At 40.2% G+C, this 26151-nt stretch overlaps 1 protein-coding gene across 3 annotated transcripts in view; it reads left to right on the top strand.

The window, feature by feature from the left end:
• The window catches only part of AOPEP (aminopeptidase O (putative)), a 378987-nt gene extending 354481 nt beyond the window's left edge, over positions 1-24506 (top strand). For all 3 annotated transcript variants that reach the window (XM_074953154.1, XM_074953153.1, XM_074953152.1), the window contains 3 exons: positions 17137-17223; positions 20559-20703; positions 24370-24506. In XM_074953154.1, the coding sequence (XP_074809255.1) occupies positions 17137-17223; positions 20559-20699 (228 nt within the window). In that variant the 3' untranslated portion in view covers positions 20700-20703; positions 24370-24506. The remainder of the gene's footprint in view (positions 1-17136; positions 17224-20558; positions 20704-24369) is intronic.
• The last annotated feature ends 1645 nt before the right edge of the window (positions 24507-26151 follow it).

Below are 26151 nucleotides of genomic sequence, written 5' to 3'. Positions count from 1 at the left end.
GGCAAATGTTGAGGGGTTACGTGGCACGCACCTCTTCCGCTGCTGCCTGGCTCTCTTCTCCTCGCGTGGCTGGGCTCAAGCTGCGGTGCATGCCCTGCGGTGAACCGCAGTCTATCTGTTGCCCCATCGCCGGCACCCAGGAGTTTAAGGTATGTTTATCCCTGTCTCCGAGTGCTGGGAATGGGGCTGCACCCCATCCCCCTCACTGCATCCCTCCCCGTCCCAGCCCCCCCACACTTGCATCACTGTGTCCCTCCTTGTCACAGCCCCCCAGACCCCCATCCCCCCATCACTACATCCCTCCCCATCCCAGCCCCTCGCACCTCCATCACTGCATATCTTCCTATCCCAGCCCCCCACACTCCCAGCCTCCCATCATTGCATCCCTCCCCGTCCTGTCCTGCCCCCCCACACCTACCCATCCCAGCCCTCTACCCCTTACAGCACTCTCCCATCAATCCTCGCCACCTCCCAGAGCTGCAACCCCCCTGTCCCTCACCCCCCACAGCCCTGTACTCCATTCACCTCCATACACTGTTGCACTCCCATTATATCCCTGTACATCCCTGTGCCCCCCACATCATCAGGCACCTGTAGCCTTCTGCCTCCCCCTGCATCCCCATCCACCCCACATACTCCACCACACTCCCTCCTCTCTCCTTAACTGCCCCCTCTCATCCCCACCCTGCTCTTGTCCTTGGCCTCTTTCCCTCCCCATCCTCTCTCCTCCACCACCACCGCTTTTCCTCTCCAGCCCACCTTCCTGCCTTCCCGGCTGGGTGATTTAGGCAGCCTCTGGAAAAGTGTATGAAAAAGTCTCTGTGTAGGCAAGTGTGTGCATGCATGCATTGTATGCGTGTAAGAGACTGTGTGTCTTTGTGTGTATTGCTGCATGTGTGTATACCTGTGTGAACAAAATTTGCAGCCTAACTCTTTGACTTTTATTCCTTTTGCTGGCTTGCACACACACAAAAATTGATGACAAAATATGTGTGAATTCATTTCATAACAAGTTTTTTAAAAGAAAAGTGAACTCTAAAAGAAATGTATTATTTCTTAAAAAATTAATGTTGACTAGTAATTGCAGAAGAGCCAGTGTATCATACATTTCTCCCTACCTTTGTCTAGCTGAATTATAAACTCTTTGTTGCAGACTCTCTCTTTTTAATTGTATGTCCAGCACCTACCACTCTGGAGTCCTGATCTTAGATGGGGTCTCTAGGAACTAAACAACAATTGTAATATTAAATAATGTGGAAGTCGATGTGTTAGTGCATGCTAGATGTGTACACATGAATAGACATGTCTATCTGCATGTAGGTGTGGGAGTCAGTTTCTACAGATTTATTTATATAGGTATCTGGACAGGTGTGCATTTCTGTGGTTATGCTCTATGGATTTATATTTGGGCTTCAGGAGTGGGCCTTTAATGGACTTATTGCAGCTGTAATAATGTGTGGTCCTGATTCCACACATAAAATTACAATAACTTTAGTGAACAGAAGACATGGAGCTGGTTATGAAAAATGGGAAGAGGGGAGGGAAAGAATCATGAAAACCTTTGTGAAATTTCATTTTTTTTAAAAATTACTCTTTTGACTATTTTGCTGCCGGCTCTAGCATCCTGTAACAAATAAAACCTGAACTTAGCATAATACATCTGTCAAAACAATAAATATGCCTGTTTGGGCCTTGCAGTGAAAATGAGCATGTGAGGGCAGGGGAGAGAGCAAGCGATGGAGTGAGTGCGGGGGGGGGGGGGGGCATGGGAAGGGGTAGGGGGCATGTCATCAGGGAAGGGGCAGGGCAGCAGGCGGGGCAAAGGTGTTAGGTATTCTGGAATTAGAAAGTTGCCAACCCTAATTGAGATAGTCGAGAAAGCTTACAGCTGTGTTTCACAAACAGTAATCGGTAATAAGCAGCCTTCTTATTAAGCTATTTCCACAATTAGCTTTCTTGGTTCTTTATTCTAGATGGGGACAGGGATGGCCTATAAAACCAAAAGACCAGAGGCCATGGAAACAAGTCTACAGAGCAATAACAAAGGTGATACGACAGAGAGATCTGTCTACAAAACCATTTAGGTATGCTACAGAACAGAGGAATGGATAGGTGGGATTCTGTCAGTTCTATATGATGCTGAAGTGATGCATCTAGAACTGTATTTTATGTCCTGGTGAATTATGGTAGATTTGGTGATACAAAAAGTGGAATTTAGATTAAACCAACAGTTTCATGCTACATTTCCCCACTACCTTCACTGGAGAGTTTGTTTTTCTTTCCTTCCTGCCTACAGAACTGGCTTACTTTTTTGTAATGTATGCTGCCTGCGTAGCAGATAGAAATTGTTTTGTTAGTTTTTCTTGCCTCAGCAAATTGGTTGAAATGCTATTCAGCTCATAACTCTTCCCCTTTATTTCAAGATCATAAGGTGGTAGATTTTGGGGAGAAGAGAAAGGGGCGAGACTGTAACTCTGTTTGCAGAAAATGTGAGTGTAATGAGTTAAGATCGTATCCTACGTCATGTGGGTGGCATATTGCCATTTTTATACAACTGCTTCATTGTACATGAAGTCTGCCTGTGAAACCAAGGCCATAAAGTGGTGGCATCCTATTTCACTGACAGAGATCCAGTCGCTAATAAAAACCATACAAGGTGTTTGGTGTCCTAAAAATAGTGAGAATTATGTTTAGAACAAAATAATTTCAGCCCATAGATCTTTCCTAAATCATAAAATACTGGCAGATGTAAAAGTACAGATGAACTACAACGCAATATCTATCTCTCTACTTCCCTCCAGATGATTAAGTTAAGCTCATTCTTGTCCTCTATTATCCAGCTGTCCTGCAGGTTGTCATTGAGCATTGTTAGAAAGCACCCTTGTAGAACACAGCTCTATATTGTAAAACTTCTTGGAGAATAGGAATTGGTCAGGAAAGGTCTGACCATGTTGCTAGACTAACGAAAGAGGGAATTAGCATACTTTCTTTTCAGAATAGTTCCCCGGCTAACTCTCAGTCTCTGAGTATGCTTGGGGCTTTGGCGAAAATGGTTCAGTAGCCCTGTGCACCATACATTTGTACCTTTTAATACTATATATAAAACTTGCAGATTTCTGTCATCAGGTTGCAAATACCTCCACACAGCCTGCTTAAGGACAAGAAGTCCCAGTTCCTAGCTATCTTAACTGGGCCAAGGTCATGTTGGACTGCAGAGCAAAACACTGGAGTGTTTCGTATTGTATCATTGCAGATAACTGGGGAAATATCTATACGACACTTGTACTGAGCCTGTGTCTTAGAGATGAGATCCTCACATTGAATTGAGGCAGAGGAGGGGAATATGCAGTTTGGTCTAATGCCCACATTGCCTAAATTTTCTTTCTCTTTAAAACGGGAGGCAAAATAAAATCTGTGGTATTTAAATTTAGAGCCGTTAGATTAAAGCAGCTTTCTGTTTTATTCTGTATTTAAACATATGGGACCAAATTAATCCCTGGTGTAATTCCAATTGAAATCAGTGGAGTTGTATAATCTTCTGGAGGCTGCAGTGAGTGGGAAAAGAAAATTGAAAAAGTAGTTTCTGATAACATACCTTTCACTTTCCAAAGATGAGGCTCAGGACATTGCAGAGCTGGGTGTGAGGCAAGAAAATTGGAATAGGATGAAGAAAAAGGCTTCCAGTAATGACAATGGGAATGTCCCTTGGGTTGACTGGCTCTCATGTCTGCCACAGCGGAGTTGATGTGTTGGGATGAATTTGTAAGCTTGCCCAAAGGATAATCTAACTCAACACCAGTAGCTATTATTTGGGCTTGTTTTGTTGCTGCATGAAAAGTATGGGGGCTTTTCCAGCCACTTGAGAAGTACACAAAATTCTGGAATCAGCATTCGCTCTCCTAGGTACATGTTTAGAGTGCAAGATTTATTGGGTGCTCAAAATAGCATTTCCCCAATCAGCAGCCCTCCCTCATTCCCTAGGAGCTCCAGGAGCCAACAGCTGTGCATGTTTGTTCCAAGTGATTTCATTTGCTGCTGGGTGGCATTAGTGAAATGTTCCAGGCTCCTTATTGGCGCATTATACTATGTCGTCCACTATTTTTCTAATTGTTTTGAGCTCTTAATTTGCTCCTCCTCTGGCAGCCCAACAGCACAGTGAGATTTGGAAAGTGGGGAGCAGATTGAAAGAGAGATGTAAATATGGAATTGTTTTCTATTTGTTCTTTATCCAAAGCAGCAAAGAAAGAGAATGTTGGTGCTTAGTTCCATTTTTCTAAAACCTGCCATATGAGGAGGTGACTAAGGTGAAGAGGTCCCCTGAAATTCTAAAATTTGTCCTGGTTGTTTTTTTTTTTTTTTTTTTTTGGTAAGGTGCTTTTGCTATATTTGATTGTTTATACAATGCTGAAGGGCAGTAAAGGAAGAAATAGCGCTGTAATACAAACTGCCTGGCCTTGTCATAAAATCTAAAAGGTTATAGTATTGGTATATATGTGATGGCCTTTACACATTTGCCAGGATGTTAAGGAGGATATAGTGTTGAGAAACACAAACAAGTGCCTTCAACTGTCTGGATTTGTGTTTCCTGATTGTTGCAGCTTAAGACTGTAGCCGTATTTGTGCTTTTAATGGAACACTCTCTCTTAATGCAGTAATTGACACAACTCTTTACTTGGAGAAATTTCTAAAGATAAATTTTATTAGAAATTACTATTTTTAATGTTTGATGGCTTGCTTTGTGCCTTTTCATTTCTCTGTTAAATGTTGGCTGTAGATCCTGGTTATCTCTGGACAATACCACAGAGCAGGAAAATCTGTCACACTCAAAGAACATAAGATCTAGGTAGAATGAGGAATGGGTCAGATCAAAATTGCTAACCACAGTTAGTCCTGACGTCATTACCTTAGCCAGAAATAAACCACTCACAACCCCATCTCCCTATTGCCTAGTAACTGACTAACTTCCTAATATGTGGGTACAGTTTTGTCCTCACTAGGGTTTTGCTACATTTCTTTCCCTGTCCAAAGGAGTTAAAATGGTGGGGTTACGATGCCTCAGAGAGGAATTTTGCTGTATTCTACCTGGGGTAAGAGTCTTTGGAAATATCAAGTGTGAGTGAGTGAGCGATGCAAAACTGGAAACCTCCGAATAAAACCCTGTTGTTCTGACTTCAGTACAGGGTGCATGCATCTACTGAGTTTACAGCATAAAATGATACTTCCCTTAAGGTTGATTTCCTTATGGTGTGTGTATATGAGAGGTATCACATTGACATGCTTGGACACTGAAGTCCTCTGTCAACCAGGTCTTTATGGAGTCTCCGGCTTTCCCTTTTTGAAGTGGAGTAGAGTATTTGATTTTTATGATTTTATTTTATTTGGTAGGGTTATGAGATGAAGGGGGTGAAGTGTCGAGAGTGTCATTCTTACAGTGGAAATCCTTTTGGAAGAGGAAGGTTTTGCAGCATTTCCTAAAGGTGATCAGACTCTGGATTCATGTGATCTCTTCTGGAGGTGGTTCTATAGCCAGATCCCCATGATTGAGAAGGCTTTGTCCCCAGCTCTCTCATGCTTTGTCCTGGACTTTGTGATCTGCATTGTACCAGAGGAGCATGGTTGTCGTGTTGGTTTATAGATCAGAATTTGATTTTTAATGTAGCTGGGGCTTGATGCATTCCCTGTTTTGAAAATTAGGACTAAAGTCTTAAAGTAGGAGCCAGTGGAGGGACATGAAATAGGCAGCCACATTCTTTATTGGCTGCAGCTTGTGCATCCTCTTCATGTTTCACTTCCAATTCAGTGAATTATAGTAATGAAGCCAGAGGTGACACATGCATGGACCAAGGGGAGGAAGGGACAAAGTTTCCTAGCAAAGTGGAAGTTAAAGAAGGTATTTTTAGATACTGATACTACCTAGTCATCAAACCTACACATTGGTGTAACCAAAGGAATGACGTGCTGGCCAGTTGGTACTTGAAGTCGTTTTTCTCTTTATTGACTGGGACATAAAACTTCTTCTATTTGCAGTTTTTAAAAACTTGAATAATAATTAGAGAGAACATAGTGGGTGAGATAATATCTTCTTTGGGCCAACTTCTGTTGGTGAAAGAGACAAGCTTTTGAGTTACACATGTTCTTCAGGTCAGGGAAAGGTATTCATGTCAGCTAAATACAAGGTGGAACAGAATGTTTAGCATAAAGTAGTTAACACATTCTAAGGAACCATTCAAGGTGAAGTGGCCCGTTAATACCTCTGCAGTCACAGGGCAAAAAAGGGGGGCCAGTGGCTTACAGATGATTGTAAGAAGCCATAAATCCAGTCTCTTTATTAAGACCATTATTTTTAGTGTCTAGCAAAGTTATGAATTTAAGCTCTCGGGCTCATCTTATGAAGGTGTTGTGCAGGCTTACTTTGAGGATGAGGACTGAGAGGTCCGATATGGAGTGATCATTCTGTGAAAAGTGTTCGCCCACAGGTGATACGGTGTTTTAGTCTTACCATTTTTCTGTGTGAGTTCATTTGAGAGCATAGTGATGGTCTGGTTTTGCCAATATAGTTGTTATTGGGGAATTCAGTGCGCTGAATAACATACACCATACATGTGATAGGCATGTGTAGGACCCATGGATCTTCAAAAGTGTGTTGTGGGGGTATTGATCATAGTAGCAGTGGAAATAAATCAACAGCTTTTGCACCTGTTGTATTGGTAGGGTCTGATGTATGAGGAGCTTGGTGAGGTTGATGAGTTGTTTGAAGCCAGAAGAGGAGAAAGATTTCAGGAAAGATTTCTTTCAGGATGTGGTGCCCATCTAGTATGGATTGTGATTGTTCAATTATACCCTGTAGGTACTAGTGTGGGGTGGTAGGTGACAACTAGGGTTGTGCAGTTGAAGGTTTTTTCCCCTGTATTGATGCATATTCTCTTTGGGTATTTGGGTCACCCATTCCATGATGTGATCTAATTCTCTGGTAGAATGTTCTTTTTTCGTGGAGGCGGTTTTGAGTGTGTTAAGGTGTGTACCCTGGATTTTCTTCTCGGAGCATATTCTGCGGTATCTGAGGGCCTAGTTTTAGATAACAGATTTCTTGTTGTTACTGGATCTATGGATATAAGTTTGGTAATCTAGGGGTTTCTTGTTTATAGTTGTCTGTAGCGTTCCATTGTTGAAGCTCATCGTGGTTTCCAGGAAGTTGATGCTGGTGCAGGAGTGTCCTAGAGAGAGTTTGGTGGATGGGTGATGTTTGTTGAAGTTGTAGTGGAAACCTATGGGGGAGTTTAAGTCATCTGTCGAGAGGGTGAAAATATTATCGCTGTATCTCAGGTATATCAATGATTTCAGAAATTCTTCCTCAAAGTGGCCCCTGAAAAGGTTGATGTATTAGGGAGCCATCCTACTACCCATGGCTGTTCCCATAATTTGGAGAAAGTGTTTGTTGTTGAATGTAACATTGTTATGGGTGAGGATGAAATGGATAAGTTTAGCGATGTGTTTGAGGGGGATATCTGAATGTTGTCCATGTCTTGTAGATATTTGAGACAGGCAGCTATTCATCACTGTGAGGATGTTGTTGTATAGGGAGGTGACATCCATGGTGGCAAGGATGGTGTTCATAGGGAGGTTGTTAATGTTTCTGTAGGAGGTCGGTTGTGTCCTGGAGGAAGCTGGCCCTTTGTGTGATAAGTGTTTCGAGGATGGTTTCTATGAATTCTGATATTCCTTCAGTGATCGTTGTGGCCTGATATGATGGGTCTGCCTGGGGTGGCTTCTTGGGGCATGAGCTTGTATTTTGATTTGTTTGGGCAAGGATTTGATGATAGCCTTAAATTTTTGAGTGAACTGTAGTGTGGGGTCCTCTTTGATTTCTTTATAGTAGGTGGTGTCAGTTGTCGGTTCAACCTTGTATTTAGCTGTAATGCTGTGAGTACCTTTCCTAGACCTGGAGAAGATCTTGGTGTAGTTTGGAAGCTTGTCTCTTTTGCCAACAGGAGTTGGTCTAATAAAATATATTACCTCACCTGCCTGTGTCTCTAATATCCTGGGACCACCCTAGCTACAGCAACACTTAAAAAAAAATTGGTAGTTTAAGGGTCATGGGCATTACTCCATATGCTAGAGAATTAGACAGTGGGTACCTGTCCCACTGCAGCACGCATATATATATAATATATGTGTGTATATGTATATGTATATGTGTGTGTGTGTGTGTGTGTGTGTGTATATATATATATATATATATATATATATATATATATGTGTGTGTGTATATGTATATGTATGTGTGTGTGTGTGTATGTGTGTATATATATATATATATATATATATATATATATATATATATATATATATATATATATATATATATACACTTGATTCAGAAGTTGGAGGCATCACCTCAGAGCTGATGAATTATAGGTTGATGGTCAGACTTACTATGGCTGAGAAATTGAGCCCTGGGCAGTTTCAGCTATAATAGTAAAATCAGAGGGGGAGATGGAGTTTAGATTAGCTTTGTCGTTCTCCATTAGCTAAGTGGGGCAGGGTTCTTGCCCATACTCTGCAGTGTGATGTGTAGGAGAGGAAGTCTTTGGTCTGCAGTGGTGTATGAAGGACCACTATATAGAAGGTGACTCCAAAAGCCAATGGCACCGCAGCAAAACAAGATTAAACAAATATTTCCAGAACAGCTTTAGAAGGGGGAGCTGATTACATCTTTTCAGCCATCTCCAGCCACTTACACACAAACATCCTGAACGAGCAAGACTGAAAATGAGAGAGGGAGGAAAGCATTTGGTTCAAGTACAAGAGTATTTGTTTTTAACTAAAGGTTATTTTTAAAAAACGTTTTTCAGTTGGCATGCTGTGTTAAACATATCACAGGCATTGTGATATAGAAGACTTGCTCTGTATGAGGGAGATTATGGCACCATAAATGGAAACACAATGGGAAAAGCCTTTACGCATAGCAGGGGAACTCTCTCTTCCCACAGTTGTTGAAGCTGCTGCACTAATCAGTGTTTGTACTGGTTTTTTGCCCTGTTCTTCTCTGAGCTTGCTATATATCACTAGCCTATCATCACTTTATCTGCGTACAATGAAAGATGAACAAAAGCATTGCAGTCATGTCCTGTTGTATGTCAGAATTTAATGAAACACAGAGAGAATAGGCAGACTGAAAGGACATTTGGGGATTACAAAATTACATGTTTTAACTTAGTCACTTACTTACAATGAAAGCTTTGACACCATAAGAAAGGCATAGTCTGTGCCACCGGAAGGATTAGGCCCAGCTTCTTAATTCCTATTACCTTTCCCACCCTCCTTTTCAAACCTTCTTTTATTAACACAAATGTCATTGATTACAGATACAACTTGCCTGAGGAAGGAGCGTCTGGCCATATAATTCTGTGTTTTCTTTGTCTGAACCATAGTATTTACTCAAATGCAAAGAAGGTGGGGTTTGTTTTTTCTAAATCAATCCCACAGCTCCTAGTACGTGCTTTATTGCCATGGTAGAAGGGGTGGCAAGGTTGTCCTGAAATGCTTTCTGCTACTAGCAGGGTGGTCACCCCGCCTTTCTGGGTGTATCGTAGATGAAGAGATGAAAGCAGTAACTCACTCAACTCCTCAAACTTTCTGGGTTTTTACAAGTGGCATTTGGTTCAATTCCTAGGTTTCCATGTTTTATTGGGAGGAAAGCAAGCACTGGGGGGGGGGGGGGGGGGTGTCAGCACATGCACAAAGACAGCAGTAGAACTGAAACTGAAATGTTATGTACAGAGTGGGGGAGTTACCTGAAGTAACTTAATACAGTTTCTGTTAAACCAAGAATGGGTTCTATGACTATCTTTCATCTGGTAAGATTCTGTTGTATTAACTGGAAGTGGCTGAACACTAAAAATCAAGTTGGTGAGGCAGAAGGATAGGAAATAAATCTATATTTATGGGACCAAATATTTAAAGAGGCCTCAACCCTGCCGCTCTTTGCAGGCACAATTAATTTTGTGAGCAAGTGACGCCATTTAGTTGAACAACCCGATTTTTGGATGCCATTGCATAGATAGATGTCTCAGTGCTTTCGGTTGTGCCCAGAACCTGCAATTGACTGAGGGTGCAAAAACAATTTGTTTTTGAAAAGTTTGCTCATAAAGAAAAAAAATCAAATGAAAATATCTAAATAGAGCATTGTGGGGAAAGCTGCTGCCACCCACACTTTAGCTGCTCAGTAGAGAGAGGCCTTCACTGTCTAGGGCTGTCTGTCAATCGCACACCTATCAGCAGCATTTAATTTGCTTAGGAAGACAAATCAAAAAGGATTCAGAAACGTAAAGGAATAAGTGAGTGTGCTAATTAGCACATTACTGTTGTTAACATTAGTTAGCTGAAAGGGCTGGTTTTCTGTTGAGATTCTGTATTCAGTGTATAAGCATTCTCTTCTAACAACTTTATATATCTAAGGTCTTATACTACATAGTTCTCTAGCTCTCTTTAAAATTGGAAATTAAAGAAGGATTGCACGTTCGATTAGCAAAGCTGTATTAGCACAGTACTTCATTAATAACCAAATTGTGATTTGCTGGGTTATCAGTGGGCTTAGATATTCTTATTGCAAGATTCTGGAAAAATTGTGCAGTGATCCAAGTTGAAAATTAATGAAGTGTGACAACTGAGCAGCACAATCCAAATCTCAAACTCTGAGTGCAAAACGCCTTGGTGCATTCATTGAGGGCCCAGTTCTGCCAACCGTACTCACAAGGCACTCTCATTGATCGAGGTACTATTTAGCTTGAGTAAAGTGGGCAGAATCAGGCTCTAAAGAAGAAAAAATACTGCATCTGTCAAGGGAGCTGCCCAGGCCCTGATATCACCACTTCTGCAGGCAGAGCTACCTTGGATTCTGTGTCCCTGTAGCACGTGGCCTTAGAAGCACTGCTGGAGGGGAGAGGGGACAATTGGTTATGTCTGCCCAGCTACATTATTCTCATCCCAGGCCTTCAGAACAAGTTATGCCTTGGCCCACACTCCTCTAATGAGGAGGGGGCCTGGGATGGGAGACAAGAAGCTGGAGCTCTTGTGGGGAGGGCCATTGTGAGGGAGCTGGAGCATCTGCTGGGTTCAAAGACAGGGTGATGAGATGTATGTGCGTCTAAGGCTTAATATTGTAATGAATTTCGTCCACTTATCTAACTGTGGGAAAAGCAGCCTTAACATAGCAGAGCCCTGTTGTAGCCAGCGGACTTGCTAACACTGCTGCCTCTTAAGGGCTAAGGGTGTCATGAGGTACCATCACACAGGAAGTTTTGGGAACTCTAAGCTAATGAGATCTTTTCCATGGTCCTGTATTTGTGCCATGACTGTTATATTTGGATGAATGGCATTATTGATAATGAAGCTATGGTCTTTTCTACTTCCCTGTCACTAGAAAGTGTGGTTGTGCTTTAAGGCAAGGAAATGGAGCCCGACAGTATTAATTGAACTTTATTGACATTGTGAGGTCCCCAGGGATAGACCCCTATTAAAGACTATCTTGCTGCTGAGATGTATTTGGCCCTGAAGTGTCTTCAGTGGGAGTGTTATGATTCAGAATAATAATTACCAGCACTGTGTAGAGTCCGAGGTCTTTTGTCCAAAGTACACGATGACTGAAACTGCTAGGTAGTTTCCCTGCTTGTACTTCTTAATGACAAACTGTGGGGCACATAGTATTCTCCAACTGCAGAATCACTGACAAAAGAATGATGAATACGTTCTGTTTGCATTTAATACGATTTTGTCTAGTAAGAATAATTTAGCACATTGCTGAGCTGATACGCTGTCAATGCAATTGTAGCACACACGTGATCCGTATATTATTATCAAACCACCTCCTTCAGAGCTGATTCAGCATCACTGAAAATCTTACTGAGGAGTACATTTCCGCTGAAATTGGATTTGCATGCTAAAAGCCCTGAGTCTGAGTACCAAATACTAATGTTCATTTGAAAAACCCAAACCTTACAGCATGAAACCTAGTGGGTGCAACTACTTAGTTAAATTCTAAAATAGCTCAGATGGCTGCTCTTTTAAATTGAAAGTGGGTAGAAGGATATAGAAAAATCATTAAATCATTAACGATATTTTGTTACAGTAATGGGGCAAATTGTGGGGACTTTTCTAAACCATACGTTTTCTGCCCTAAACAATTGTAAAAACTATTTTTAAATCCAAAACGTGAGTCTGCGGCACTCAGCAGTGTTCACTAATTATCCCTGAATCCAATTTATGAGGAGCTAGGAAGAGAGAATTATGCTGAAAGGAAATAAATAATTTCAGATGGAAGAAATCTGGGATGATCTAATCAACAGACCAGCATTCCAGGGCTCCAGAGATATCCAGCTTCCTCCTCATTAATTAAAAATAAATCCATTGTTTGATTAGTTGCAAAAGTTCTTTGTATTTCTCCTTCTGCAAGAAGACTGAAGTCTGCAAAGATTCTCTAGCTCCAGTTGTCCATTATATTTACAGTGGACTTATCTGTGGTTAGTTACTGTAGTATTTATAGTTTTGATTAACTTTTCATCTCACATGCATTTAGTGTAGTTGAACACATGGTTGGTAAATATCTTAAGTCTTTTTGGTCCAAGTTATGTTCTGTTTGGAACTTTAGTTGGACAATAATACTAACTAAAAGTGTACTCAAGTTTAAAAAAAGCTCTGTTTTCTAGAGTCTCAAAGCATGTTTTTGTTCTGAGATTTAGATTTGTTGTCTCCTGGAGCTTTTTTAATTGGATCCAGCTATTAGCAATATTTACTCATTTCCCCTGAAGCGAGTCTCCATTCTGCAGACCAAAGGCTTAGTACAAACTTTTTAGATTTTTTTTTGTTTTTATTAAAATGCATGGTCTAAATTACTTGCTTTCTAAATCTTATTTGCAAGCCTCAGAGGTAAAATATTTTCTGTATGTATGTTTCCTTGTTTGCATGTGTATAATGGAGCTCTCAGTGACCTCAATCATTACAATATATTGTATAAGCTGTGTGTGTACTTTAACTATGCCTGTCTGGCCATTGTTTGATTTTTGTAATCATTTGGAAGGTAGGTGGGTTTCAAATAGTAAAAGTGATTGCTTCACTTCAAGGACTGTTTGAGATGGTCTAAAAATGTTGTCTTCAAAATAAAGACGTCATTGGCAAGCTGCTGGTCATTCAGCATTCTTGAAAATCAGGGCACTTACAAATTTTCTTACTATATTTATATTAGTAATAACTTTGATTTAAGAATTTATTTTTATGTTATAAGCTTTTTTTTTTTTTGTGGGTTTGAAAATAAACTAATCAGTGTCACTGGTTTCTAGTCAGTTTTACTTTCAAGTTCATTTGCACTAGCAAAATGCTACAGTGTTTGGATTGTGAACAGCACTGCAGGGCATTATCCATTTGTCTAAAAATTAGAATTTTTAAATAAAATGAACATTTCTATTGGTCTTAGTTTTTTTAAGCTCTCTCTGACTTTTTCTTTTTTTATACAAAGCTTTAAATTTGTGGCTTAATACAACCCTGACAGCAGCATCCATTTAAGACATTGGTCTTCAGGCTAGCAAAACAAAACAAAATAACCCTCCACTCCGATAATTTTGTTTGATTAATAAATTGAAATGGTATGTTTTCAGATGACATATCTGTAACAGTCCCTGAACCCAAATTGTGCTGACAAAATTGTGGGATGCTTTGCAAAGTCCATATTATAAATACAGGAAATTTTCAGCTTTTGAATGGAAAATTGGTAGACCCTTCAGCGTAATCCATAATGCCAATTGGAAGGGAAAAACATTTTTAGTAGCTCAAGATGATCCATCAAGAACCTGATCTCCTACAAGACCTGCAGCCAGTCCTACAGCCCCCAAACCACTTTTTCTCCCTCCTCCTGAGCATCAGGCAGCAGTTGAGACAGTTAGTCAAAAGGACAACCATAAACTTCAATTTTGAGGCTGAAAAAATAAATTACATTCCAGAGTTTGGCATGTAGGTCCTGCAGCTGCCAAACCCAGACCCAGTGTTTGTGCGTGGTTACAGGTGTTATTTCAGAGCTGGAGTACATAAAAGGGCCGGACAAAGTAAAGCACAATCAGCTCTGCCAGCAGCAACTGGAAGAGTTGCTATAAATTACTTTTCAGGGTCAGTTTGTGCTGAATATGGTATAACTAGCCAAAAAAACATATGGTGCATCTCTCTGAGCCATGCAGAAGAGCACAGAGAAATGTGTAGAGTGAGAAGGGAGAGTCTGACATGGCTCTCGATATGAGAAAGAGTAGTGAATTCTTATTTTCACCCATGAGTCTTTGCTTCCCCTTTCCCTCTTCCTTTGCACCAGGGAGGGATGGATACAGAAGAGCCTACACAGGATAGAGTATGGTTACTTCTGTCCCACCACAAACGACTGAGTTTTCAATATTTCTTTTTATATATGTTCATTAAAGTGCCCATAAACATAATCCATTAATTATGCAGCAAAGCGGTCTTGTCTGCTTTAAGTGTTGGATGGAAAGCAAGGAACTGAAGGATTTTTTTCTCTCCTTCATATGTGCACAAAACTCTTAATGTGAGAGGGATTAGCACATGATCTATACTAGAAAAATTACCTGTTGCTGTATTAATCTGAACTGCTGCTGAATATGGTTTAGTTGCAATGGTGGTTTAGGACAAACTACATTTGGTGCCATGTTACAAAAAGACTCGATCAGTACATGCTCAAAGCAAGCCTTAACTCCTCTTGTGGCTAAACCATCTTCAGCTGCATCCACTGTTTACTGGCATCCACTACATATGATGGATTAGAAAGCAGGTGGGAATGATCGAAATATTGTATTTGAAAAAGCACTAATAATGACTGGTTCTCCTGCAGTTTGAAAGTGCCTTTTCGGCTTTGTGAAAACAGGAGGCGAACATGCAATCTGAGGATAACAGACATGTTGATTCTACCCCGACTGGTGATTCTCTGCACCTCAGTTTTGGAAAACAGCCATAATTTCTACTGATCCTGAGAATGAAAGAAACAAATGTGTGCCGTCCCAATTCTCACACAGCTCCTATCTTTTTTTCTAAATATATTAACTGAGGCTTAGTGCCAAAAGCAAAAACCCTTTGTAGGAAGCAATAGTCTAAGGAAACAGATGCAATTTAATTGTTCCAAGTTTTTTTCAGATGTGGCTGATGATCAAATGATAAGTATATACTAGCAAGAGATACATATAACAGACAACATGGTTAAAATAGTATGTAAGACATGAAAAATACATATCACAATAAGCACCTCTTTTCTTTCATACAGCCAGAGAGTTCGTTCTGCATGTAAGATTCTAATATTTTTAGCTTGTCAGCAGTAACTTTTAAGAAACAGACTACATCCCCATTACACAATTAGTCTTTTTATTGTTTGTTTTATATATTTATTACTAGTTGTTTAATAAATGAGCCCAAACACCTACCCCCCAGCCCTGAGTTTCCTAGATCCCTTATAATCAGAAGCTGTATTCCAGCAGTTTTATGGAAGCAGCCACACAGTGAAGAAATCAAGGACACAAGGAGAATTTTTCCAAAGCCTGTGACCATTCACTTGTTAATTATTTTAATGAGACTGTCAATTCAGTTATATAAGCCTCCGAAATTCCTTCCTGTGATGTAAAGCTGATGATGGGTGACTGCTGAATCCTTAGAAGTTCAGAATTGTATCCCTTGCTGTAGTAATGGTAAAGGGTGAACAAAGAGTTGTAGAGATTGTAGGGGCTTTAAGGAATAGCCTGCATCAACTTGAAATTGACTAAAACATCCTCTTCTACCTCCAAATTGCTCCCAAGAAAGACCTGTTTCCAGCTTTCACTTTCTGATTTTTTATCGGTAAATCTGTCTTTAAGAAGTGATTTGTGCTAGATTAGTAGATAATTATATAATTTAGACTCAACCTGCCAAAAATATTGAAACTACTTACATTTTATTATTACTGCAAAAACGGATTCTTATATACTGCCTCTCCCTTGAAAGGCAGTAAAAGTACTACAAATAGTTTTTTAATGCTTTCTTTTTGAGCGAATGCTGTGCCAATAATAGAATATAAAATGTTTGACTGCTCATTGAGTATAATTGAAAAAGCCATGATGCAGTGTAAGATGACACTTAAAGCCACAGAAGTGAATGGTTAAAAACACATCAAAAAGGCATCAAAATGCAAGGAAATATAAAGCATGCCAAAGCTTTGTAAAGAAGCTGCATTTGAAAGCTGTACTGGCCATATTACCCATTTTAGTAGCAATATTATTTGCTAGCACTTTGCATAAGCCAATAACTAGTTTCACTGAAATGCATTCGGTACAGCAAATCAGCAACTTGAGCATAAGTAGATGTTTGACGCATTCTGCAATCTGTACTGGCAAAACGTTTGTTTACTGACATGTAAATTATTTGTTTCATGTTTTCTCATTTACCTCTGATCCTTTTCATCCCAGGACAGATGCAGCACTTGTCCCCCAGATACAATTTGCACAAAACTGTGTTTTAGCCTCATGCCCCTAGGTTAGACACTTGCCTAAAGGAAATAATGCAATTGTATCTTATGTCTGCTTCCAGAGCTTTGAAGCAATAATTTCCTCTTTTGTAAAAGTAGAAAAGAAAAGGAAAAAAGGATTTATTTATTCTAATGCTAAGTCTAACTTTTTAAAAGTAGTTTTGTAGAATAATAGTTGTCATTTTGAAAATAACAAACTCTCACTGATTCAATGGGTTTAAACTGGGATTGGGATTGGTTTGAGAGTTACAGGTGCTTGTTTTTCGAGATATGTTGGGGTCCAAAAATCCTACTAGAGATGCACATTTTATTTTTAGTGTGTCAGATGAGTATTAATGATCTAATGCTTTATAGAGGCACATGACTCAATGCTCTAAACAGCATCTGCCCTTAAAATAGGAACTTCATTTGTGTCCATATTTAGGGGCACGCAGATTTTAAGCAAGATTAGCAAGGCCTACTGAAGTACTTGAAAATGTTTCACAAACTGCCATTCCTCTAAAACACTTTAAAAAAATTGTAGTTGAGTGACATTGTATCAAGTGCGTATTTACACCGACACAGTATGCATGTTTAATATTTATTTTCCTTTTCCAAAGGTTCGACATCGGTGGTGTGAACTTGTTGTTAAACACAAATATACAACAAGATACGCTGAGGTTGAGAAATTCCTCAAGGAAGATCAGGTCAGTTTAATTTATTAATATTTTCAAAATAATCACCCTGTGTTGCGTCAGAGTATAAACTGATTTTAACTTACTCTCTAGCTGTGAATTGTCTGATATCTGAATCTGATTCACAGAGTAACTGCTTTGCATCTGAGACCTACACTACCGGGCTTTTATAATATTCACAAGTAGTTTCCAAGGTCCTGTCTTTCTAGGCAAAAGATGCTGGTTTTACAATGGTGGTTAAGCAATTTAAACTCTGTTTCAGCCAAACTAGGTTAATGAATGTGGATGGAGCAAAACCTTGTTATAATCAAGTTAACAGTCCAGGTTATAGCTCAGGGAGAAATTTAGGCTGGAACATAGTTTTATAACTAGGTTAAGCCTCAACTACATTTAATCCATGCTTAACCATAGTTGTAAAATTCTTGCTCAGTTGTTGATGAGGTCAAAGAATCCTACCTCTTGTATATATTACATATATGCAGTAGGTCCTAAATCAGGGATGGGTAAACTTTTTGGCCCGAGGGCCACATGGGGGTTGTGCAACTGTATGGAGGGCAGGGTAGGGAAGGCTGTGCCTCCCCGAACAGCCTGGCTCCCGCCCCCTATCCTCTCCCTCCCACTTCCTGCTCCCAACTGCCCCCCTCAGCACCCCCAACCCATCCAACCCCTACTGCTCCTTGTCCCCTGTCCTCCTCCCCCCTGGCTCCCTATCCATCCCCCTGTCCCCTGACTGCCCCGACCCCTATCCACCCCACTGTCCCCCGACAGGCCCCCAGGACTCCCATCCAGCTCCCCCCCCCCCCGTTCCCTGCCCCCTTACCATGCTGCTCAGAGCAGCGGCGTGGCTACGTGGGAGGAGGGACAGCAGGGGAGGGGCCAGGGGCTAGCCTCCCCGGCTGGGAGCTCAAGGGGTGGGCAGAACGGTCCCGCGGGCTGTAGTTTGCCCACCTCTGGCCTAAATCATTCTGTTCTGACAATATCACTCACATTTATTTTTACTTACAATTTTTAACTTAAATATGTACATGCATCCTCCCAACACACACACACACACACACACACACTCTGACATTATTGGTGCTGCTACATTCAGTATACTACATTATAACAATTCACACTTTATTTGCAACATATGAGATTTTTTTTAATGGTTGATCAGACAACATGTTGTATTTTTCATGACAATAGATTGCAACTTTGTCTTGCTGCAGCAGTGTAGCTCTTGTTAGTCTCGTGAACACTATCTTCTAGATCTAGATTACACTTCTAATATGCATGAGAAGCCAGAGAACTAGTCCAAAATCCCCAGCAAACCATTTGTTCTGATAAACGTATATTTTAGACAAAACCCTCTATGTTAACAGGGGTTTGTGTATTGTGCACGTTTTAATTATTATATAAAGCAGTGGTCCTCAAACTTTTGTACTGGTGATCCCTTTCACATAGCCTCTGAGTGCAACCCCCCTATTAAATTAAAAACACTTTTTTTATATGTTTAACACCATTATAAATACTGGAGGCAACCCCCCATGTAATAACCTCACGACCCCCGGTTTGAGAACCCCTGATATAAAGGGATGCAATTTCAGATACATGAAAGCTGTCCTATCAGCCTCTGGTAGGCAAACAAAAAGCAACTGTATCCTTCAGCTCTCTGGTAAAAGCCAAGTTGAACAGCAATATATTTAGAATGGTGATTATGCCAAATAAGGATCAACGTATTTCTGCTGTGTAAGGAAAGAATTTTTGAAATCATAACTGCAGAGTTTTTAAGCTGCTATCTTTGAGATCCTTTTTTTTTTAATTTACTCCAGCAGGGTGTACAGTTTGTGGCACAACTAAGTTCTGAAATGATTACATGTGAAATCAAAGCACTTTCTTGGCCTTACTGATCACAAAAGAACGTCGTTATTTTAAAAGTCTGCAGAAAATATAAATGTGACTAATCCAGTTTGGGATAACAGAAAACCAGTGTTTACTGCATTTTAATGTTTGAAATTTGGGTGAAATTATTACAGCTGTGCAAAAACGGGATATTTCATTTTGTGGAGGATTTTGATATTTCAAAATTGGGTTTCATTCTTATTTGGAATAAACCCCAAATATTTAGAAATTCTCTGTGAAAAGGAATGGAACTCTGGTTCCAGGATACTCTGCCTGCTAAGGAGCTGAGCCCACAGAAGCTCTAGGGTCTTCAGTTCCAAGACAAACAACATTGTCCACAAACACTTTTTAATTTTGCCAAATTGACCAGTTCTGATGGTAAAATCCTGAGGATAATTTCTAGAGCTGGTTGAAAAAAAAAATGTTTCAAGAAATATTAAATTAAAGTATATATTTTCTAGTGGTAACTTTATTCTTCTTTTTGGCACTAGATGGTATGTTACATTGCATGAAATTACATTAACTGGACATTTGTAAAAACTCCGATCAACAAAAGGGGACTGAGTTTGCAAAGCCACACTTGTAATTGCAGCCTACGCTTATGTCAGTAGACACATTGTGATCAGATAAGGTTGCCAGATCAGGACCAGTGTCAATCTAGCTCAAGTGATTTGCATCTTCAGAAAAGGATATGGTAACCAAGGGTGAAATCTTGGGTCCATTGACTTCAGTCAGGCCAAGATTTCATCCCATAATTTTCCTTCCCGATTGAGACTCTCAAAATCAGCATTAGGGAGAGCTTTGCCTTTTCCTACCAGTCCAGAGTTGTAACTGCTGTATGTGCATCCACTTGAAGGAACCAGCCTGAAACAGAAACCCATAATTTTCAATTGATTTCAGTTAACAAAATTAAGTCGGCATCTCAGAATGGATTGTGTCAATTGATATATACCAGTGACCATTCTCCATTCCTGCATTTGGAAATGTCCCATCTGGGAAAGAAAATCAACTAAAGACCATTCAGATTTCTGTCATCTTAGAGGAAAGGCAAATTGCCCGCTCATGAGACATTTGGAAACCGCTCAGTTGGTGGCTGAGAGAGAACAAAAACTTCAACCTGAAAAGCAGAGGAAGAAACAGCAGAAAAGCATTTTCCTGACACAATATGCTGACTCTAGCTGATTATCAATCTCTAGAGTAAATGTTCTTTTGGTAACATACTTAATGCAACATCGACAATCCTCCTCTGATTGAATAGTCTCCAAGAGAGACGCACAGACAGAGAACTGTATTTTGGAGAAAAAAATATATACCTGTTAAAGGAAAAATTGCTTTGTACATGAAATGAGATTGGGTACTATATGCGTGGTGTTGGGAGCTGTGTGAAACAAGCTTGTCTTTAAAAACAAGCCAGCTAGCTATAATTGGTTATGGAATGAATGGGTGTTTTCTTCCTCTTGCAGGCTATGGGTGTTTATCTGTATGGAGAATTAATGGTGAATGAAGATGCAAAACAACAGGAACTTGCATATAAATGCTTTGCTGCAACACAAAAACAAATGGATGTGTCCTCAGCCAAAGTGGTGGCAGAGATGTTATTCTGAAGAGGTGATTTTTCTTGATTAAAGTATTTAATCCTCAACCTGCTCTTTAGTGAGAGAATACACACAGCTCAGTGAATAAACTCTGGCACAATGTGGAATTTGCTGATATTCAGCTCGAAGAATCACTCATTAAATTTCTTGCATGTTTTTTCCCCCCCCACACTGTTGCTGGAGCAGTGACATTGATGCACAAGGTATCTAGTTGAGGAGCATAAAGAAGAGATTTTTGTACTAAGACACATCTACATTTACAACGCTTCTCAAACATGGCTGCACTCACACCTAACAGTCGCAAATAGAAAATGTGATATGAACTTGATAGGGGATGGCAAGTAGTAGAGTTTAACGAAATCATACACTTACAAACTAGTTGTCCAGCGTAGTTCTGGCATGATTCAAATTAGCGTGGCTTACATGCTTTTGAGTATTTTGTGTGAGGTAGTTAAGATTAGTGTTGGTTATGCTAGGAAGTACCTGTTTATAAAGATAACTGTTTTATAGCTTTATTTCAATTTGCTTCTGGTTCTGCTTGAAATTAGTGGCTAAGGGACAAAAGTAGAAGTCCTCTCACAAACATGGGTGAAAAAAAGCAAAATTGCAAGTAAAGTATAAACACATAGAATACAGTCATTTTCTTACTGGTTGTAAACTGGCCTTTTACACCAAATACTATATAGATAGTGACATATTCCCTTCTTATTTGAATACCCTGAGGATACTCTGTGCCGGGTGTTTGCACATGCATGTTTAACCCATAGTCAATTAGGTTTGGTATGAAGATCCTTTCCAGTACAGCATACCTCAGATTTTTGTGTAATGATATAAGCCATCTGACAGACTGTTTTCCTTGGTTGTTCACATAACTTTACAGTTGATTTGTGGTAACAAGACAACTAGTTAGCAAAAACATTGCTCGGTATTTAGTACTGAACAGGACCCCTTGATTTGTCTTCCCGTCAAGCCTGTACAGGTAGGCAATGCTTGAAATTAGGCTCTATTTGAGTTTGTGGCATTCATTTATATGGACTAGGAGAGTGGTTCTCAACTGGGGATCTGTGAGTCCTTTCAGGGGGGCTGCAGAGCCCCGTTGCTGAAACCCAGTACCCTGAGCCCCAGCACTGAAGCTGGTGGCCCCTCCACCCCCACCAGGAGTGGCATGGGGCTGAAGCCAGTGGGGCCCCCCCCAAGCCCCTGAAGCTGGAAGCTGCACTGGGAGCCCCTGCACCCTGAGTGGCTTTCAAACTTTGAACTGAGTCCCCCCTTTGAGTTATTTTTTTGCTTGCGTTCCCCCACAGCCCAGACAGGCAGTGTGGCCTCCTGAGTGAGTCAGGGGGTGGAGGTGGTGCTCCCTCCCTGGACCCTGCTATGCGGAACTGGCTGGAGCCTGGCCAGCCCTTGCCTACCTAAAAAGAAGTAAAACTGTGCCTCTCGGGAGACCCCCGTCACCCCTGCTGGGCCCTACAGTGTTTTCACTGTATCTGGCCTAGTCCAGGGGTTCGCAACCTTTTTCTTGCTGAGGTCCCCTTCAACAAGTTATTCATGAATAGCACTGTTCTTCTGGTACATAGTGCTGATGCCTGCCAAGAAACCTGTGGTGGGTTTGGAATAGGCTTAGATTGCCAGCATACCAGTTATAGGGGGGTCTTGCTTTATAAAACAGGTAGGAGACCAACTACAAAATGTTTGCATGCGCAGTCATGTTCAGATCATCTATGCTGAGAACCACCTACCAAACCCCAAACAAAAAAACACTATAAATGTCTTAGCCTATTTGTAATGGTTTCAAATGTTTTTAACTGCACCAAAGGCCAGAAATATGCAGATAGATTGGTTTGGTCTGCTGCAATATATGGTGGTCTCTACCCAGAGTCTCTTAAGTAGCTAGGAAAGTTTTATTAAGGTAAAAAGGTTCAAATTAATATAACTCCCTTGGTGATTGCCTTTGTGTAACTTCCCTATGCTAGTTAGTGCATGTGTTCTATCAGCAGTCTAGGATTAGCATTAGACATTTCTGAAATGTCAAACAGGTCATCTAAATAAAATTATTTAATCAGCTACCTGAAGGAGATGAGATCTTAAAGATACTGTCACAGAATGTAAATCTAATATCTTAAGCGCTATCATTTTAAACCTGATCGGGTAATGGGAGAGAGACTACACAAGTGTCCCGCAATGTTGTGGCTGTTTGGGTTCCTGGCATGCTGATTTGTGATTTAAGATTAAAATCACATTGCCAGGGATTACCACATAACCATGACCGTGCCGCATGTGTGAGATAGGATTTTCATAATAGGCATTGGAATCCTCTACAAAAAAAATTTCAAACAAAAGGAGAAAATTCACCATTGAAGACCCTCATCTGATCTTTCGTTATGCTGAGACGAAGACCTCTCTAATGAGGTGCAGAGCTTAGCTGATTGGTGAACAGTGATTGATTTCCTCTTTGTTCACAGTGGCTAAGTTCTGCACCTGCAGAGAAGGTGAGATGGGAAACTACTTAAAAGTCAACCTACCCTGTTTGCTGGCTGATGTACTTGGTTGGGGTATAGTTTTATAGTATGTGTGAAATATAGTTTGCAGAGCATAAGAGATGGTAGAGACTTGGAAAAGAACAGACTTTTCCTGTTGCAAATGTAAGAAATGCACTGTAAACTATCAGGTTTGGCTACAAGCAAAGAGCCAGTCAATAAATCTGAAAGATTTATACAGATTGTAATGTAATCTCAATCCTTTTCTAAAAGTTGGAGGCAAATATGTTGTTTGTTCTAAACCAACTTAAGTCTGTAAAGCTATGCTTTATAAAGTTTTAGCCAGTGATTTCTCTATGCTTATTGCTTAGCAATGTGTATTGTTTGCAGGAAATGATTGTTTACGGCTGCTGCTGTTCCAGATTGTTGATGGACCCGTCCTCCGGTGCCTACTGAGCTGATATCAGTTCTGATTTTACATACTGGCTCAGTTCAGCAGGAACAGGAGTCGAGCCCTAAAGCAAAATGATGTGCCTATGAAAAGTGTAACTTTTTCTGTCTGAAACCAAATCTAGTACAGATTGTGATACTGTGCTTTTGAACACATGAGGTGTTCTAAGGAAGAAAAGCTTCCTCACTATTGTGTAGAGAACTCCTGGGTTTTTTTTCTTTTAGTAGAACACAGGTATGTAGTTAGTTACACAGTCTGCTTGTATCACTGTTTTCACTTCAGCTCTTCCCAACAAATTATCTTGTCTCCTCGTTCTGATATTCTAATGGCCATAGCACCAAAGTAGGGTGAAACTGTAGGCATCTACAGTCTCTCTTGTCTATGCACCAATGTGACTCTGTATGGTAATAATAGGAGTAACTTTGCTCCTGCATTGTGCGAAGACTAGTTAACACGACACTTCGAGACCTGTGATAGAACACGTGACATTCACATGACTATTAAGTAATTCCCATTCATAACTGTCTTACTATAAATACCAGATGGTGTAATTCAGCTCCATTGAGCTATGTAGATTTACACCAGCTAAGCATCTGGCCTCTAATTCGGTGACAAACAGTAAGTTTTTAAATATAAAGAGGGAACCCCCGTCCTTTGAAAAAAATGGGACAGTTAAGAATACAAAGAGAGCCTTTACAAGCATTCCTTTATGGTGACACTGTTATAAATTTTACTACTGCTTCTGTTGCAGGAGAGATCACAGAAAAAATCTTAATATATCTACAACTAAATCCTGGTAGTAACAGGATTTCATTGAACCTGGTAGACATCAAAGGAAGAATTGTGTGCCTGCTAAAACAATCAGCTGACAAACATTTACCTCTCAGCATTTATCTTTTCAAGAGGCTTTTTGCTACCAAGCGTGTAAGTAGAAAGCACCAACTGCTCCTCTCCACCCCTCAAAAAAAAGACATTATTGTGGTTCTGGCTAGTTAGGTAGCACAAGACACTTGATGACCATTATTTATTGTATGGTGTTATGACAATTCTGTATTCCAAATACCAAAACAGCTTAAGTCCACATACAAAAAGGGGTTGAGAAGAGAACTGTTGATTTGAAGAAACACTTTGTACACACTTTAGCAAAGGGGCATTGCTGAAATTAGACTCGGTTTCACACTAAACACAGCAACCAATAGCAAACAGCATGAAAGTTTCTGCCATACCACTCCCCTTTAAGGGAAATTAAGTGGATTTCTTGGAGAGACTTCTACCATTCCAAGGAAGGTTTAGGTCAAGGGTGAGTGTTGTTTTTAATGTATTATTTGGTATAGAGATCCTAATCTGACAGACTAGAAGAAATTCAGTTATTTTCGTCATGGAGTAGACTGGACTGAAAACAATTGCCACTAAAAGCAGGATTGGTTTTCTTTACGACTAGATATACTTAGTGTAAAAAAGGGCATACTTTCCATTACTGAAAACTCTCTTTTTTTCTCCTCATGGATTGCTTCATTTGTACCGTAGAGGTGTCAAATGTAACTCCTCTCAATGCAAAGACTACTGGAGTGATTCCTGGACACTTCCAAAATTGATCTTTTCATGGAACTGGACCCTTAAAAATGGGAGAGGGGGGCAAATATTTACCTTGTAAAATGTTTTCCCACAATTTTTATAATAATAAATTATGTGTGGTTTAACTATTTCCATTGCTTAGTGGTTAGGCACATTAGTACATTTATAATGATAAAATAATCTGACTTTTACTCTAAATGGAAACTGAGTTAGTTAATGAGTATTGATGGAAATAAATGCAACACAGTGGGGGAATTAAAAAAAAAAAAAAAAAACCCCGCTTGCACAAAGCTTATAAACAGTGCTCTGCTGGTAACTGATTCAGTAGTGTGCTCAAACACAATGGAGCATAGCTACTCTTTTCCCTACATTCTCTGTACCACACCAAAATTCAGAAACAGATTTTTAATTACCTGGGTTATATTCAGTCAGCAGTTCAGACTGGGATAAGAATTAGGAAGCTGTCTAATAGCATACTGAGTTACTGCTATGGCTTCTAATATAGTTTTCCCCACAGAGGTAGTGACTAAGGGATCCTATTCATAAAAGAGCTATGCCCCAGTTCACAGGTTTTTTGCAGAGGCCAGTAAGGTAGAACAAGTACAAATACTTGTTCTTGGTGCTTTCATTGTGTACGGGGAAAGAACTCAGAGTTGAATAAGGCACTCAAAGGCTAACCAAAAATGAAACATGAATCAATCACCAGTCCTGGACAGTTTGTATCCAATCATAATAAAAGTAAATTACAAACTAAAAGTGTTTTTGAGCCTTGTTTGGATCTTGATATATAAAAGTTGTCTCAAGTTTTCCCTCTCTCAAACAACCTGTTTTTTCCTGCTTGCTTGTGATACTGGAAATAACAACTTTACTTCTCTCTCTCTGCTGGAGGGTCTTACCCAGGTATTAAGAGCACCTGACGGTGATGTCATATGTACTGCAGCTTTCCCTGCCACCAGCT

This window comes from Natator depressus, chromosome 5 (assembly GCF_965152275.1).
Source record: "Natator depressus isolate rNatDep1 chromosome 5, rNatDep2.hap1, whole genome shotgun sequence".
In the NCBI taxonomy this organism is placed as follows: domain Eukaryota; kingdom Metazoa; phylum Chordata; order Testudines; family Cheloniidae; genus Natator; species Natator depressus.
This window is presented reverse-complemented; position numbering and strand designations above follow the sequence as displayed.